General features: G+C 51.7%; 1 protein-coding gene across 1 annotated transcript in view; it reads left to right on the top strand.

The window, feature by feature from the left end:
- Positions 1–18,013, top strand: part of trrap (transformation/transcription domain-associated protein) — a 121,286-nt gene that overhangs the window by 98,777 nt on the left and 4,496 nt on the right. The window contains exons 64-71 of the mRNA XM_056576640.1: positions 424–585; positions 4,987–5,077; positions 5,578–5,783; positions 7,254–7,515; positions 14,192–14,417; positions 15,479–15,696; positions 16,589–16,773; positions 17,232–17,435. Coding sequence (XP_056432615.1) covers positions 424–585; positions 4,987–5,077; positions 5,578–5,783; positions 7,254–7,515; positions 14,192–14,417; positions 15,479–15,696; positions 16,589–16,773; positions 17,232–17,435 — 1,554 coding nt within the window. The remainder of the gene's footprint in view (positions 1–423; positions 586–4,986; positions 5,078–5,577; positions 5,784–7,253; positions 7,516–14,191; positions 14,418–15,478; positions 15,697–16,588; positions 16,774–17,231; positions 17,436–18,013) is intronic.

Below are 18,013 nucleotides of genomic sequence, written 5' to 3'. Positions count from 1 at the left end.
CCCAATGAACCGTGGTTAAAATCCCCACGATCCCCTCCTGTCTGCCCGCCACGGCCCCGCTGGGAGCACCGCCCTGACCAGCCCATTTAGCTGAGTAATGGCACCGCCATCGCCTCCAAAGCCCGTCTCCGGGCCTGGCGGAAATCACATTAGAACCTGATATCTAGCATATTATGATCTCTGTTATAACGGAAGTACTGTGTTTAATCATGTCACAGTCCGTCTGTCCCCCCCCCCCCCCCCCCCCGCCAAACTGCCACCTGCGCTTTTATCTCTCTCTTTCTCACTCTCCGTCTCGGTCGCTCTGACGGTCTCTATCGCTCTGTCTCAGCTTCTCTCTTACGGTCTCCCCTCTCTCTGGTTCTATCTCTCATATATATCGCGCCCGTCTCTCCTTGACGCTCCCTCCATCTTTGTTCCCAGGTGCTTTGGCTGCTGAGCTTCGACGACAAGAACACCCTCGCGGACGCCGTGGACAAGTACTGCATCGGCGTGCCTCCCATCCAGTGGTTGGCGTGGATACCGCAGCTGCTGACCTGCCTGGTGGGGTCGGAGGGCAAGCCACTGCTCAACCTGATAAGCCAGGTGAGCGTATGAAAAGGGAGGGGGGGGGGGGTCACATGATTGGATGAGGATTGGATGCGGCGATCGAGGTCGAAAGGGGTCACCTTGGATCGCATCGGAGGAGTGTCGCTACACGGTAGCTTGTTTTTGTGTGAAAGTGTGAAACGCCGAACCGTGAAGCACTTCAGGGCTGCGATCGATGAAGGGTTATATGATTATATACCTCATAGGGAGATTGGGGGTTTTAGAATCCAAAACGAGGACATTTCGGCGCCCCATGTCCTTGTCCTAACATCCCCATCATTCACTCCATGAGTCTTTTACTGTTGGGTTTATTGAGTATCTTAGCAAGGCTCTGCCTGGTGGTAGGTTCAGGGCTCTCGACGCTGCTCTCTCACGTCTTGTTCCTCGTGTTCTTCCCCCGAGACACAAAGGTTCCACACTCGGCCAAAGTGTGACCCCTCTCCCAAATGAGGCGTTTCAGATTCCCTCACCATCGCTAGTTTGGTGCGTTATTTGTTCGCGGGATCGTTTGTGAATAACACGGCACGCTGCCGCACGGCGAGAACAGCGTTTGTAATTAAGACTGTTCAAGAGGGGGACTCATTTGCTTCGGTTAATGGAGTATTCTATCCAAGGGGAATTTGTGAAGAGGGTGATCTTCACAGCACAGCCCTCGTGGTTCCTGTTTCCCGTAGCACGCCGCCACAGAGAGAGAGCCGGCGCAGGATCCGGCAGGCTTAAAGAGACGGCACGGCTTCTGAACGCAGGTGGAAAGGTTTTGTTTATTTCACTTTACTTTATCCAGGCGACAGGTGTTGAACGGAAGATGTGAGAGACTTGATCCGTGAGTGTGATGAAGTGTGAACTTCAATCAGGAGACCGTTTTCCCTTAGTTTTTTTTAAATTATTTTAAGAAGTTGGATGTAGAATGAAGAGGAGGGAGAGATAGAGATGGGTGGCGGGGAACCGCGGAACTTCGCAGAGATCCGACGCGCGATCGAGCCCGTGACGGGCAGACTTCCGTCGGCACGGAGACGCCAGGCCCTACTTAGTGTGTCTGACTCCGAACGAATGAACACATCACAGCGCCCCATGTCATTAACGCTGACATTTAGAAGGTGCTTAACTAGCGCTCTCATCCAGGCGTTAACAAAAAGAGCACGGTTGAGAACTTTGCCTCGATGACATTCAACCCAGCTTAACTTCCTGTTAGCAGGGGGGGGGGGGGGGGGGATGGGCGCTGCTACTTAAGTTAGCTTGCGAACGGCGGGAGCCAAACTCATTGTTTGGGAGTTTCCACGGTGACCTCTCCGGCTCCCACTTTTCCCCCACCGCTCGGACCGCATCATGTATGGATTCAGGGCATTTTTCGGACGTCATTTCCGGCGTTTGACCTCCGTTTGGTCTTCCTGGTCCGCCTGTGATGGCTGAAGGTGAACAGGTTGTCACTATTTCAATTTTATTTGCCCCGGCAACCTCTCTTCTTCTTTCATGTGGAAGGGGTAAAAAAAAAGAAAAAGGCTTCTTTTAATGCACGGCAGGATTTATCTCTCCGCCGCTGCCTCTGAATTATTTAGAGTTTCTCCGGCACGTCAGGAAAAAAAAAAGGAAGAAGAAAAAAACTAGAGTGAAATATTGATGAAGGTGAGGTGAAGAGCGCCTACGGGTGGGTGATGCGTCGGGCGGTGTGTCGCGGAGGGGGTGGGATGACTTCCCCACACTCTCTCAGCCTCCGTAGTGTTAACGTTTCAGACCCCTTCACAACGCTCCCCCCCCTTCACCACTCTCACCCCCTCTCCAATTGTTCCCCCCCTTCCCGTCTCTCTCCCCCATTCCCCACTCTCTCTCCCCCTACACCTCTCTCTCTCTCTCTCTCCCCCCCCTTCACCACTCTCTCTCTCTCTCTCTCTCTCTCTCTCTCTCTCTCTCTCTCTTCCTTCACCTCTCTCTCTCTCTCTCTCTCTCTCTCTCTCTCTCTCTCTCTCTCTCTCTCTCTCTCTCTCTCTCTCTCTCTCTCCCCCCTTCACCACTCTCTCTCTCTCTCTCTCTCTCTCTCTCTCTCTCTCTCTCTCTCTCTCTCTTTCTCTCCCCTTCACCACTCTCCTCCCTTCCAAACTCACCCCCCCCTTCCCCTCTATCTCCCCCTCCTCCCCATTCTATCCCCCCTTCCCAATCTATCCCCCCTTCCCATCTCTCTCGCCCCTTCCCGACTCTCTCCCTCCCTCTCTCCCCCTTCCCATCTCTCTCCCCCCTTCCCATCTCTCTCCCCCCTTCCCATCTCTTTTCCCCCTTTCCCTCTCTCCTCCTCCCCCTCTCTCCCCCATTCTCCCCCCCCTCAATTTCCCCTGTGCCGCCGTCCCCCTCGGCACGGACCACGCTAGCCCAAAGATGACATTTCCGATCAAGCCATTAGAGGGCTGATCCTCTGCTTCTGTTCCTCTCTGCACGCTCCAAACCCTCCTCTTCCATTTTTAATCTCGCCGCTGACGGCCTTGTAGACCTCCCAGTACCTCTAAGCGCCCCCCCCCCCCCACCACCACCACCACCGCCGCCTCATCTTTCGAGCAGAAAATGTTCCTCTTAATACATCTCTTTTTTACCCGCAGACGAGCACTTATGCACCAAGACCATTAGCAGATATATTAAGCCCTTATGTCAACTTGTGGCTGGATTGGTTTTTATTTTTATGAAACGCCGCATAAAATGTTTCCCGCCTGACGCGTAATGAGTCCTTAGTTTCTCAAGTGGCCGCTCCTCTCGTCGGTGCCCCTCTTCCACCGCGGTCGTGTTCCTTTGCCTCGGTTAGCTTTTCCCCTACCTTCCCCGCGGGCTGAGGGGCCTGTGTAGCTCTTTAGAAATGCATTTGGTCCTGCGACGAAGGCATTGTTTTGTAGAAATGGCTTATTTGGCCTTTGGTGGGTGGGTATGTGTGTGTGTGTGTGTGTGTACCCTTGTGTGTTTCTGAGAAGGACATATTCCTTTTTTTTCGCTCTTCCTTTTTAAGTAAGAAGTCGGCCTGTTTTAAAGTTGTGCTCTTCTAGAGTTCAGATATGAATATGGCCTCAGAAAACGGATGACTGGTCTACTTTTCATGTATTTTGCTTTAAGAGTCCATTTTGAGTGTTGAGTTTCAGTTTATTGGCTAGAAAGTGTATTTTGGGCGGTGTCATGTATTTTTCTATCCTTACAGGACTGCCATGAATAATTGAACATTGTTGTGTTGAATCTGCTGCCATTCACATTCTTTGTGCATATTGGTTTAGATTTCAACTTTGTAAGAAAATGTCAGTTTGGCAGCTTTCATTTTATTTCTTTAGGAGGCACTCAAATTGTTCAGTGAATCGTCCACATAAAAGGTTTTCTTCTAAATAATCCAAACGTAAAATGTTAATGTTATTAATGATTGGTGCATACCAGTAAAGCCTTATGGCTAAATAATAACAAATAATAATATCTTGGATGCCAGAGTGTATCCGTATTTTAGTAATTACTCTAATCTGAAGATTATTTGTAAGAGGCCACCATCATCATGACATCGTCAGGTTGCTATAGGTACAGTCCACCTTGTTCAGCTTTGTTTCTCGGTCTCGGGGCCTTTGCTTGACCCAGTTCCCCAGCAGTACCGCTACGGCTCTTTCACCCACACGCTAGCACGTCGGAGCACACATTTAAATCAATGGCATGTTGCATCTACAACTTCCAAAGCAGGTGTGTGTGTGTGTGTGTGTGTGTGTGTGTGTGTGTGTGTGTGTGTGTGTGTGTGTGTGTGTGTGTGTGTGTGTGTGTGTGTGTGTGTGTGTGTGTGTGTGTGTGTGTGTGTGTGTGTGTGTCTTCTCTTTGGGAGTCTGGAGGGCAATTTCATCATCAGTCGCGTTCCATTTGAGATTTTTTTTTAATTTCAGCCATGAAGTGTTTTAACTTCCTGTTGCTCCCCTGACTCGAGGCTTCAAACGCTTGCTATCTTACAGCAGCGGTCCCTGGATACATCGCCGCAATCATCGGGCACGCACACCATGCATGAACAATGCCTTCAACTACACCAACCTCTCATTTATCTTTTTCTCTCTATCTGGCTCTCTCTCTCACTCTCGCTCTCCTTTCGCTCTCTTTCTCTCTCGTTCTCTCTCTTGTTGTATTGCCCTCTCTCTCTTTCTCTTCCTCTATTTCTTTCTCTAGCTCTCACTCGCTCTTTCTCTCTCGTTCTCTCTCTCACTCGCTCTCTTTAGGCTCTCCTCTTTCTGTTCCCCGCTTTCATTCCATTCCTTGTCTTTCTCCCTTCCTTTAATTTTTTTCCTCCTCCGCTCTGGTTGGTTCTATAGTCGTTGGGTATGTTCCCGGGGGGGGGGGGGGGGGGGGGGGGAGAGACGGAGAGAGAAGAGTCCTTTGAAATGTAATCTGTGACCCTCTTTTATCTGCTAGGTGGGACGAGTGTACCCCCAGGCTGTCTACTTCCCCATCCGCACGCTCTACCTCACGCTAAAGATTGAGCAGCGGGAGCGCTACAAAAGTGGTAAGGAAAGACCCTCCTCTTCCTCTCTGATGCCTTGCCTAACGCATCCTGCACCTTCCTCCTCCTACTCCTTCGATAGGTTTGCACCCAGAGCCTTTTGACACCCCTGCCAAGTGGTTCTGGGTTCAAAGCTCAATGTTCACCTGTAGGGATCTGTGAATCTTACCTTCTCGTTGATGACATTCGTCTTTGAATGCTTGGCTTGTGACTTCTGAAGGAAGGATAATGACCTCTTGATGAAGGCAGATGTTCTCTCTCTGCACCCATCTATCATTCTCGAAACTATTATTTTCTTCCACTTCCTTCTCCTCTTCCTCATGTATTCCTCCTCCTTCTCTTCCACATGTCGACCTTCTCCTTCTCCTCTTCCTCATTATTCATCTTCCTTCTCCTCGCCTCCTTCTCCTCTTCCTCATGCATTCCTCCTTCTCCTCTCCTTCTTCTCTTCATGATTTCCTCCTCCTCTTCCTCACGGATCCCTCCTCCCTCTCCTCCTCCAGACGCGTCGGGCCAGCAGCAGCCCAGCTCCGTCGGGGCCCAGCCCCACTCGGGGGCCTCGGACCCGGGCCCCATCCGGGCCACGGCGCCCATGTGGCGCTGCAGCCGGATCATGCACATGCAGCGGGAGCTGCACCCCACCCTGCTCTCCTCCCTGGAGGGCATCGTGGACCAGATGGTGTGGTTCAGGGAGAACTGGCACGAAGAGGTAGGACGTCTGCCGGTGACACGGGGGTCGCCATGTTTAGTGTGTGTGTGTGTGTGTGTGTGTGTGTGTGTGTGTGTGTGTGTGTGTGTCGTCTGCAACGGTTGGTAGATAACCCGTGCCCAACCCCAAAATGAATAAAGCAGTGCATTCCATATTTACTGGCCTTCGGAGTCGTGTTAAATAAGTGGTAATTATCGATCCTGGAGGTGAAAAGTCTTCCTCCTGAAAGGACTTTATTTCTTACCTATAGTGCTCCGCTGACATTTACGGCCGATTATCTTAAGCACCTAATGGCCTGAACAAATCACATTCATTCCCAAAAGGAGTTTTGTGTGTGTGTGTGCGTCCGGCATCCTTGTTTTTCTCATGGGTGTAGTTCCTCTCTCCTCTGACTTCAATAAGTAGCCCATGGCTCTCCCCCACCCGCCCACCCCACCTCCCCAGAATCACCTCCCATTCTCACCGCAGTTTTCTCCCTTGAGTGGGTTCAGTGTAGCCGCTGACAACCAGAGAGCCAGCCCTGACATCAGAGTCCAAATTGAACCTGGCGGTCTTGCAAAGTGCTTTAGCCATGCTACGGAGACCACCTCACAGACACACACACACGCACGCGTGCACACACACACATGCATGCGTGCACACGCGTACCTACACCCGTACACAGGTACACACACGCGGGCAGACACATGCACACACCTGCACACGTGAACACACACACCTTCACACACACACACGCACGCACGTGCACATGTGTGTGGACGAGGAGATAGACACTAGCAGGGGGAGGGGAGATGGTTGATGGAGGAGTGCAGTGAGCCGGGAGGACCGCAGCAAGTTAAGGGGGCCGCCAGCGTGCGTGTGTGTCTGGGATAGTTTGAGACCCTCAGCAGCAATGGCAGCTGTGTTGTCTGTGCATCGTTCCACTGGGCGGACTGGGACTTCCTGGGAGAATAACGTTACATGGCTGTTCCTTACAGCAGTTCCCTCCTGTGGTGGTGTTGTCGTCTACGTTTTAATATCCAGACGTTAACCTTTTGTTGTTTGGCAGGGATGGGGGGGGGGGGGGCTTGGTAATTAAAACAGCTCTATTAGAATACACAACTGGTTCTTCTCTGCATTCTAAATATGCGTACGTGCTTAAGACTTTACTGAACACATTTGAGAGCCAAGACTTAATACATGTTCTACAGGTTCTACTATCGCAATTGATAGGCCACGGCTCATTTCAAATAGTTATATTAATCTCCATCTTCCTGCCCTTCATTGTGTGCGTCTCTGTGTATTTGTCTGTCTGTGTCTCTCTCGCTTATCTATTTTTGTTTTATACATGGTCTGAGTCTTAAGTATGTGCGTGTTCTTCAGGGTATGGCTGTTTTTTTTCCCCCCTTGTTGAAGCTCTGTGCATTTGCGTCAATAAAGGTTTGTTCAAAAGCTAAACTTCCGTCTCTCTCCCCCCCACCCACCCACCAGGTGCTCCGGCAGCTGCAGCAGGGCCTGGCCAAGTGCTACTCGGTGGCGTTCGAGAAGAGCGGCGCCGTGTCGGACGCCAAGATCACGCCGCACACGCTCAACTTTGTCAAGAAGCTGGTGAGCACCTTCGGCGTGGGCCTGGAGAACGTGTCCAACGTGTCCACCATGTTCTCCAGCGCCGCCTCGGAGTCGCTGGCCCGCCGCGCCCAGGCCACCGCCCAGGACCCCGTCTTCCAGAAGATGAAGGGGCAGTTCGCCACAGGTCAGTCGCTTTTCATCCGCTTTATTACCCGTGACGTTTTCGGTTGACGTTCTCGATCGCCTTTTGACTCTATTAGAGCCGGCTGGGCTCTCGCTAGACGTGTTGCATTTGTTCTGACAGCCGAGGGGTTGCTGGTTCAATCCCGCTGCGGTTCCAACCTTCAATTGGAAGGCCCTGCTGAGCCACAGACCGTCCTTGTTAACGCTATGACAGTGCGGTTGATAAAGAGGTAGATGCATGCGCTGTCTTGGGACATGTGAACTCGAGGTTCGCTGGTTCAATGCCTCTCCTGCCTCTCCTCTCGTAAGGAGGCTACCTCAATGGCCGGGATCGTTGTTGTCTTGTTGTGAGTGAAGCGAATTCCTCGTAATAGGATGCAGTCCATTCAAGCAGAGCATTGAATCTGTATATCCATCGTTACATTTTCATACTAATTGATGTTTTGATCCGTCGCTCCGTGTGAAGCTTTTCTGAACATAGCTGTGACAGGCCGTACTCACAGTCCTCGTGGCAATCGCGTTGTGGTGATTTCTAAACTATAACCCATACATTTAGCTACACCCCCACGACGCAAACACCGCTTTGAAGCCCCGTGTCACTTCCTCCTTTGGAGACACCTGGCGCCCCCCGCTCACCTGATGTCTCTCCTCTTGAGCATCGCCACACGTAAACGCCCTGAACGCTTAGTTCTGCTAACAGCGGCCCATCTGATGTTTCCCCTTCCCTCGGAGCGGGGTGTCGTGACTTGGAGGTCTTTTTTGAAGAGCCACAGCGTGGCGAGCATATGGAGGTCTCTCTTCGTGCGCACGGCAGGCGGAGCGCCGGTTTGTATGCCGAGCATGTGGCCGGCAGGTGCGTGTCAAGCTGTCGTGACTCAGAAGCCAGCAACACCTCCGCGATCACAGCTCCTCAGGGCGCTCCCCCAGGAGACAACCCGCCATCCGTCAGAAAGCTGACGAACAACAAAAACGTCCAGGCTGAGTCCCGTGTTCTTTTTAAGAAGAATGGAAAACAGATAGCCCCCCTCCCCCCACTCCACCATGGGATGGATGTAGATGTGGCGGGGGCCTGGGGGGGGGGGATGCATTGGTCTGTTCCCCTGTGCGTCGACACCCAGGTGCTGTTCGTTTTAGCGTTTAGTGCGTTGACGTCACGCCCTCGTGGTGCTGCATCTGGAACACAAGTGCACCAGAACACAAGGATCTCAACCAAATGATTTGATTTAGCGGTCCGGAGGGGGGGGGGGGGGGGGGGGGGGGGGGGGCGTGTGCGTGTGCGTGTGCGTGTGTGTTGCGGGCTGTCTCAACATGTGCATACAGTTTACACACCTCGGTGGGTTTGGAACATTAACAGCTTGTGCGCTGCCTCATGTGAGCGTGTTTAGTCTCCCCGCGCGCTACACTTGGCGTCGGCTAACACTATGACACAGTTCAGCGGCCCTGCTATAGGCCGAGCTGTGGTCAGCAGCGTTCCCATTGGCTGAACTCTGTGTAAACTGTATTCAAGGCCGCCGGTATGACTCATGTGCTTCAGGTACAGAGATGAAGGGGGTGTCATGTGACTGGTCCTGGCTTGAGGTAAAATCTGAAGATTGCTTTACATCAAGGTTTTCCCCCGTAGGGCAAACTTTGCATGTTTGGCGGCTGGGCAGTCGGGGCTTTCGCCTGCGGAATTCATTTCCAAACCACGAGTATATTAAATCAGCAGCATGAGAAAATACCACATTATCCAACTGTCTGGTGTGTGAGCCACGCACTTGTACACTGAATAGGTGTGACAGGTTATTCAATTAGGAAGAAAACTCCTTTGAGTTCCTGGCTTTTGCGTAGCAGAGGTGAACTCTCCGCCCATCGGTATGCGTTCAAGTCAGCAATCCTTGAATCCATAGAACCTAGTTCTCTCTCTGGTACTCTCTAGTTCTCTCTGTGGTTCTCTATGTGGTTCTCTCTCTGGGTCTCTCCCTGGACTCTCTCTGGTTCTCCGGTTCTCTCTCTGGATGTCTCTCTGGTTCACTCTGTTCTCTCTCTGGTTCTCTCTGGTCTCTCTCTCTCTGGTTCTCTCCCCAGTTCTCTCCATGGTTCTCTGTGGTTCTCTCTCTGGTTATATGGTTCTCTCTTTTGTTCTCTCTGTGATTCTTTCTCCGGTTCTCTCTCTGTTTTCTCTCTGGATCTCTCTGGTTCTCTCTTTTGGTCTCTCTGTGCTTCTCTGTTCTCTCTCTTGATCTCTCACTGGTTCTCTCTGTTCTCTCTCTGCTTCTCTGCTTCTCTCTCTCCCTGGTTCTCTTTGTTCTTTCCTTCCTTTGCTCCGTCTCTCGCTCACTCGCTCTCTCTCCTCTTCCCTTTCTCCTCCGCTAACCAGCAGTGCTAATGTGTTTGGCCCTGGGAAAGAGCCAGTTTAAGGATGGGAGGGAAGTAGGTGGAGGGAATGAGGGGGGGGGGTTTGAAAGAGTCTGAAGAAGAGAAGGGAGGAGGCTGAGTCAGCGAAGGGAAGCGGCCAATGAGAGGAGAGCAGTGAAATCGAGAAGAGTAAAATGGACACTGCAAGCACACCGTGTGCTTCATACACATGCTGTCCGGTGAAAACACCTGTTCGCTCACTGCACGCTCTCCATGGTGAAGCATCCAAGTCGCAGGTATAGGAGATTAGATGGGTTGAAATAAATGTATCCATGAATTCAGAAAAGTGATTCACACCGATCGCAGCTACACAAACACCAGCTTACTATATCCGCTCACTGAGTGCATAGCATGACAACTGATGGCTCATTGTATGTTGGATTCTGGCAAAGCTGCCATTTTGCAGCCGCCACAAAATGTTATATTACTTGCAACATCCTCACATTGTTTTGTGAAAAGGTTGCGTGAGGAAATGCAACCATTGATCACGAACCGGACAAACGCATGAAAGACAGGTCTGGTGCGGGGCACTTGGGAAGGAGGAGGGAGAGTAGTGGGACTGTGTCACACGGTGGAGTTCTGGAGAGCCTGATGGTCCCGCAGCCCTCACCACCACCACGGCCCCTCAAGGGCCCTCGCCGGGCCCACGGCCTAGTAAGGGCCCTCGCCAAAACCCAGGGTCTCGTAAGGGCCCTCGCCAGGACCCACGGTCGCACAAGGGCCCTCGCCAGAACCCTGGTCTCATAAGGGCCCTCGCCAAGAGCCACGGTCACGCAAGGGCCCCCCGCCTGGGTTTTGCCCATGGCAGTGGGGATTTGGGGGGAGGGGGAGGTGGAGGAGCAAGGGCGTTGGAGGGAGAGAACGTCACCGTGCCTCCAGAGCGGAACAAAAAGTGTCTCGCTCCACCGCTGAGCAGCCAAGTGCCCCCCCCCCCCCCCCCCCCCAACGCCAGCATCAGGGGTGCCGTCTCTGTCGGAGGGTTTGTGGGCTGGAAAATATGGGTTTATGTGTGCACACATACCATTTGGCAGCGGGGATGCATTCAGATCCAATTACGGCGCACGCCATTTGCATGAGTTACCGTGTTAGCGGTGGGTCCGCTCTCCGCAGACCTTTGTTCTAAAGGGCCTCTTCTGGAAACAAAACAATCACACATACACGTTCTCCGGCTCCTTAATTCCCCCCTCGTGGGAAGTTGCCCCCCCCCCCCCCACACACACACACACACACACACACACACACACACACACACACACACACACACACACACACACACACACACACACACACACACACACACACACACACACACACTTGTTTTCGCTAAGGAGACGCTTTGCATTGTTCGGCTCAACTTATAATTTAGCATAATGGCTTTGGTTTCCCTTGTGGTGAGATGCTTTATTTGGAAGAGCTTGACAGCCTTTCAACCGCCCAACTCTAGCGCTAAACGTAGTATTTTATAAATGGTGCAAGTTTGGGGAGCATCATCCAAAGTGTGTGTGTGTGTGTGCGCGTGCGCGTGACATCATAATCACATGTCCCCCCTCTCCTCTTTGAGCCTCTCTCACACAGAGCCCCTTCTAAACAGAAGCGATGTCTGACTCTCTGCTCGTCCTCCCACACAGCGGCGTTGGCCCCTCCTGGGTGTGTGTTCAGTGTTGGCGGTGCAGCAGCAGTGTGCCGACTCCTCTCTCCCACCCTCCATCCCCCCTCCCCTGCTTCTCCCAGGCGGAAGGTCTCCGGTCGACAGTGGCGTGTTATTTTCCTCCACAGAGGTCAGAAGGCGGCCTGGCTAGTTATCCTAGCGGCAGGATACTCCGTCTCTTACCAGCTGTCCTCCCCCCACCTCTCCGAGCCGAGATCCCCCCCCCCCCCCCCGAGGTGTAGCAGGAAGTGCATGTGATTGTATCACTGCCTCACTGTGCGTGAAGGACTCTGCGGGAAGGCTTTTGATTTGTTTAGAGCGCAGGTTGAATGCGATGGACAATCTATAGGGAATGGCAGGTTTGATGTGTGCGTGGGTGTGCATGTTTCTTTTTTGTTGTCTGTGCGTTTGTGTGTGTTGTTCACCTGTGTGTGTGTGTTGTTCACCTGTGTGTGTGTGTGTGGTGTTCACCTGTGTGTGTGTGTGTGTATCTGTGTTCACCTGTGTGTGTCTGTGTGTGTGTGTGTGTGTGTGTGTGTGTGTGTGTGTCTTTTTGGGTGTATGTGGGTTGTTAACCTGTGTGTGTGTGTGTGTGTGTGTGTGTGGGGGGGTTTACAGCCGAGGCCTGTGCTAAAAGGGGAGCTGTGGTGCGGCGAGCATCAGTCAGTCAGAGCCATAATGGCTCATAACTGAAATGTCAAGCAGGATGGTCCTGGTGCTTAGCCTCACTCCATCACAGTAACCACAGGCCTCGTACTGTCTGGCCCGGCCCATCAGGGGGAGGCGGGGGAGAGAGAGGGAACAAAATAGGAAAACCGAGACGAGCCGCGTTGAGATCATGTGTCGCCCAATCCTTTCGGTCTCCATCTGTACGAACCGCCTCCTTGTACATTTCCTAAAAGTATTCAATTATAGCCCAGCAAAAACGGCCCCAGATATTGCCCTCTCATCGTCCTGAATATAGCCTGGGCACTCGGTGCCAAATCCCTTTTACGAGCAAAACGCTGTGTGTCTGATTAAACACTGAGTATTATTGTGTTCTAGTGTTTAGGGGGATAATCACGCTGAGATTCTGAAGCCTTGCTCGGTTGCCCATCGGTGAAATAAAATGATTGTATTTGAGAGCCTTTGAATGGTAATACCAGGTCCTCAAGGAACCGACCCTGGCTGTGTATTTCTTGTCCACTCCAGTACACACACCACACACTGAGCTAACTAATTCGAATTAATGCTTGTTAATTGGACAATCAAACTCAACCTTAACTTTACTGAATCAAAGAGGACTTCAACTTTGAGCTCAGTTTTCCCCCCCAAAGGGAAGGAAAATGCAATCTTGAATTCCTGGCCATGAGGTGGTGACTAATTGAGAACTAATTATAGATTTAAGGAGCAATATATTCCTTCCTGAGATGTAAGAGAAAGGCACTTAGGAAAATATCGAAAGGTTTGAAAGCAGCATGGCCACCCTTTTCCCCGCTGTTTCACGACGGCAATAAAGGGAACGCAACCACACACGTTTGTCGGTGTGCACTCACTCGTGTGTGTGCGCGGTCCGCTGTTACGAGAGAAAGATGTCCTGGGGGTTCTTTTCTTTGCTGTGCTCAGTGCCTCTTAGTTCCGAGTGTTATTGCCGCAGCTCATCACACTGTTGGTCGCCATGTGAGTTGTGACCTGAATCAGGAACGATAGTCTTTGTAAAGCTGCCGTATTTGTGGCTCATGTCTTTCCCTTTGCCATCCCCAGAATGGTCTGTTTTGTGTGTAATAATTCTTTGGAAGTAGTTATTATTGAGTTTTTCAGGTTATCTGCAAGGTATTAGGAACTCTATTTTAACCCCCATTGAAGGCTATGTTTTTCAAGTTGCATCATGTAAGATTATATATTGACAATAAAAGTGTAAACTGAAGGTAAAATCGTTAGTGTGACGTTATGTCAAAGACGTACATGCATCGTGTCGCAGAGATATTTCCTTAGTTAGCAGCTAGCATCGACCAGTACCGTATCGTAGTATCACTTTGTACCTCAAGAGGCGACGTCTGTCACTGCACTGCCAATCAGCACTCAGTCCAACTGAGGGGTTGAAGCCCGGCAGCCAGTCGTATTCTAACCCTATGTTATTACACAGCTTTGTTGAAGAATCTATTCTGATTGGTAAATGACGGCATTCTACCGGCATATTATTATTTTTTATAATCATTTTTCGTAATTTTTTGTATAGCAATTATTTTCGTGGAAGCAATCAAATCATTTTTAAATCAATATAATTCTAATTTTTTTAAGTAGATTTATTAAGTACTAAAAAATAATCCTTTAGGGTGATTAAGACTGTCTCGCTGTACGATTATCCTTTACATATTACCAGCACACATGGTTACTTAGTTTACTAGGTAACTGAGCCCTGATGATGCACTGTTGATTTTGCACGTTTTCGCATAGCTTTGTACAATGGGGGGGCTACCATTGTCTGGTAATACACCGCCCGGCCCCTATTGTGTGGAGGACCACTTAGAGAGTCGGGCCGAATCGTACACATTTGTACGATCGTTAAGCAATTATACGACGACGTGTTAAGCAACCCACACGTCTAACCCTCCGCCCCCCCCCCCATCTCTCCTCCCCCCTCCGCCCGCAGACTTCGACTTCATCGTGCCGGGCTCCATGAAGCTGCACAACCTGATCTCCAAGCTGAAGAAGTGGATCAAGATCCTGGAGGCCAAGACCAAGCAGCTCCCCAAGTTCTTCCTCATCGAGGAGAAGTGCCGCTTCCTCAGCAACTTCTCGGCACAGACGGCCGAGGTGGAGATCCCCGGGGAGTTCCTCATGCCCAAGCCCACGCACTACTACATCAAAATCGCCAGGTACAGCGCGCACACACACGCACTCTCACAGACACACACACACACACACACATGGGCGAATGCTGCACTACACGTTTTCCGATCTATTATTTGAGCATCTTATTATGGTGAGCATCTTTGCTGGTCACACGACGATGCAGTCCCAACTAAAGGTCAGATCTCTGCTGTCATTTAGCCTTTACTAATTCTTCTTTTTATTGGAGCTCAATGGTTTTAAGCTAAAGCATTCCCGTTCCGTACGTTCAGCGCGGGCCTGGCGACGTCCCCGTCCCCCCGTCCCCCGTGGTAGGGGTCTGGTGCATAGCCATAGGGCCGGAACTATGCTGAAATACGGAAATGCTGTTTGCTCGTAACTAACAGGACATGAATGCACGTGCAATTCCTTAGCTGGTGTGTTTATGTTTAATTCTGTATATGCTTTGGGTTTAACAAACCCAATGCCCCTGGAGAAACGAATACATGTCATGGAAAATGACTCTCTATAGCCTTCCACTTCACACATTTTAATTAGTTCCGCATCTCTATTTCCTCTCCGCTCCTCTTATCCTCTCCGCTTCCCTCGATTTGTTCTCCGTCCCCACCTCTCGCTTCTCCTATTCTTTCCTCCCCGATTCATGTTCATCTCCTCTTCTTTTTTCTTTCCACCTTTCTTCTCCTCTATTAACACTTCCTTCTCTACTCTCCTCCAATTCCTGTCTTCTCATCTCTCCTCTCTACTCTTCTGTCCTTCTTCTCTGCTCTCCTCTCCTTCTCTCGCCTATGTTCCCTTCTTCCCATCTTGTGTCTCCTCCTCGCCTCCCCCCCTCCCCCCCGCTGCTGCTCCTCTCTTCTCTCGCCAATCCATTGCCTCGGCTCTCTTCTATTCTACTCTCCTCCCTCCTCTCATCTCTCCTCTCCCATACTCCCCTTCTCCTCTGCCTTCCTCACCCCTCCTCTCCTCTCTCCCTGTCCCTTCATCCCCCACCACGCTGCTCTCCTCTGGGTTCCTCTCCCCTACTCTGCTCCCTCCTCTGCCTCCCTCTCCCTGTTCCTTCATCCCCCCCCCCCCCCCCTCCCCCCAGGTTCATGCCCAGGGTGGAGATCGTCCAGAAGCACAACACGGCGGCCCGCCGCCTCTACATCCGCGGCCACAACGGCAAGATATACCCCTACCTGGTGATGAACGACGCCTGCCTGACGGAGTCGCGCCGGGAGGAGCGCGTGCTGCAGCTCCTCCGCCTTCTCAACCCCTGTCTGGAGAAGAGGAAGGAGACCACCAAGAGACACCTCTTCTTCACCGGTAAGACCCCCCTCTCCCTCTGGTGAACGATGGTCCTTCGTTGCGGTTATACTGTGCTTTTCATCGCACTCAAAGCGGGGTGTGGGTGTGTGTGTGTGTGTGTGTGTGAGAGTAAAGAGTTCAAAACTTCCTCTCAATCTTACCCAGCATGCACCTTCCCTTTTCTCAATCAATATATCCCCTCACAAAGCAAACCCCTAATCGCACTCGCACACACTGACTACAAACACATCTAGATCCTTTTCAAGCACAATGTCCTTCTCACCATGTCCCCTCCGCTCCCTGATTGGTTGGTTTGAGGTGAAACCGGGGGACAGGAACTCAGTAAACCCATCGTGGGGGCCAGCCTATTTAAATGTTTAGACTGCATCCGCCGCCGCCACCGCCGACACCACCACCACCGCCACCACTGTCCCTCACAGCAGGCTCCCCAGCTGGCCCTCTCAAGCCCCCACTGTTCTGGGCGCTCTGCCACCCCGGACAGTGGGTTGTTGGTGGCGGCGGGGGTTGGGAGCGGGGCGAGCAAGTGTGGAGCAAGTGTGGTTGCGCTGCAGTTATTGCGGAAATTCCCGAGTATTTTGGTGTGGAGTTTAGACCCGTGGTCGGCGGTGCGGTCGTCACAAGCTCAACTGTTGTTTCCTCGAGTCAGGATGTTTGCCTTCCTGGATGACGACGATTAACTTGTTGTGCTCCTCTCTTTTCTCTCTCCTAACCCTTTACCTCGCTCCTGCTCTCCTCTCTCCTCTCCTCCCTCTTTATTCCATCACTCCTCCCTCCTTCTCTTCCCTCACCTCTCTGTCTGTCCACCACATCCTCCTCCTCCTCCTCCTCCTCCTCCTCCTCCTCCTCCTCCTCCTCCTCCTCCCCCCCCCCCCCCCCCCCCCCCCCCCAGTGCCCCGGGTGGTGGCGGTGTCCCCCCAGATGCGGCTAGTGGAGGACAACCCGTCCTCTCTGTCCCTGGTGGAGATCTACAAGCAGCGCTGCGCCAAGAAGGGCATCGAGCACGACAACCCCATCTCGCGCTACTACGACCGCCTGGCCACGGTGCAGGCCCGCGGCACGCAGGCCAGCCACCAGGTAGGAAGAGGGGGGTGTCCATGGGCTGCCTCTCTGGGTGGGGAGGGTTTATTTGAGTTTTGCTGTTTGAGTCGTGAATAGCCAACAGATTGGGATTTGGTGAATTTGATTTAGATTATTATTTTTAGATTTGATTCTTCCAAAAGTATGGCTTAAAAAATAAACAACTTTCCGCTGAGAAACTGTTACAACTGTCATTGTTTTTCAATGGCTTGGCTGGGAAGGAATGTTGTCGAGAAAAGCAAATGGCATAGCCAAACTAGATGACCACAAGCAGCCCTTGTCCACACACGGGTGTTTCTGGTCCAGCGTCCACCGTGTGACCCCGTGATGAGCCCACCCATTCCCAGCCCAACTCCCCCAGCGGGCATCCAACCACTCACCAGGGCGTTGTTGCAACACAGGAACAACCTCTGACCCCTCCACCTCCTCCTCCCCCTCCCCCTCTCTTTCCCCAGGTCCTGCGGGACATCCTGAAGGAGGTGCAGGGCAACGTGGTGCCCCGAAGCATGCTGAGGGAGTGGGCCCTGCACACCTTCCCCAACGCCACAGACTACTGGACCTTCCGCAAGATGTTCACCATCCAGCTGGCGCTCATCGGCCTGGCCGAGTTCATGCTGCACCTCAACCGACTCAACCCCGAGATGCTGCAGATCGCCCAGGTAAGGAGACACACACGCACACATGGAGACCCACACACCCTGCACATGGAGACACACACACATGGAGACACACACAATGTATTTGAAAGCCTTTTTAAGGTAACACCAGGTCCTCAAGGAACCGAACATGGCTGTGTATTTCTTGTCCAACCCAGTACACGCACCACACACTGAGCTAACTAATTGGAATCAATGCTTGTTGATTTGACAATCAAACTCAACCTTAACTTTACTGAATCAATGGCAACTTCAACTTTGAGCTCACTTTTCCCCCCTAAATGGAAGAAAAATGCAATCTTTTTCCTCATCTTGAATTCCTGGCCGTGAGGTGGTGACTAATTGGGAACTAATTATAGATTTAAAGGGCAATATATTTCTTCCTGAGATGTTAAAAGGAGACACACACACACGGAGACACACACACACACGGAGACACACACACACGGAGACAAACACACACATACCCACACACACACATAGCCACACTCAATGAGATCATGGAGATCGTACAGGTAAGTGTAGCAAAAAGATAAATAAAACACACAAACCCTACACACACACCGACATGGAGACATACA

This window comes from Gadus chalcogrammus, chromosome 18 (assembly GCF_026213295.1).
Source record: "Gadus chalcogrammus isolate NIFS_2021 chromosome 18, NIFS_Gcha_1.0, whole genome shotgun sequence".
NCBI classification, from domain to species: Eukaryota; Metazoa; Chordata; class Actinopteri; order Gadiformes; family Gadidae; genus Gadus; species Gadus chalcogrammus.
This window is presented reverse-complemented; position numbering and strand designations above follow the sequence as displayed.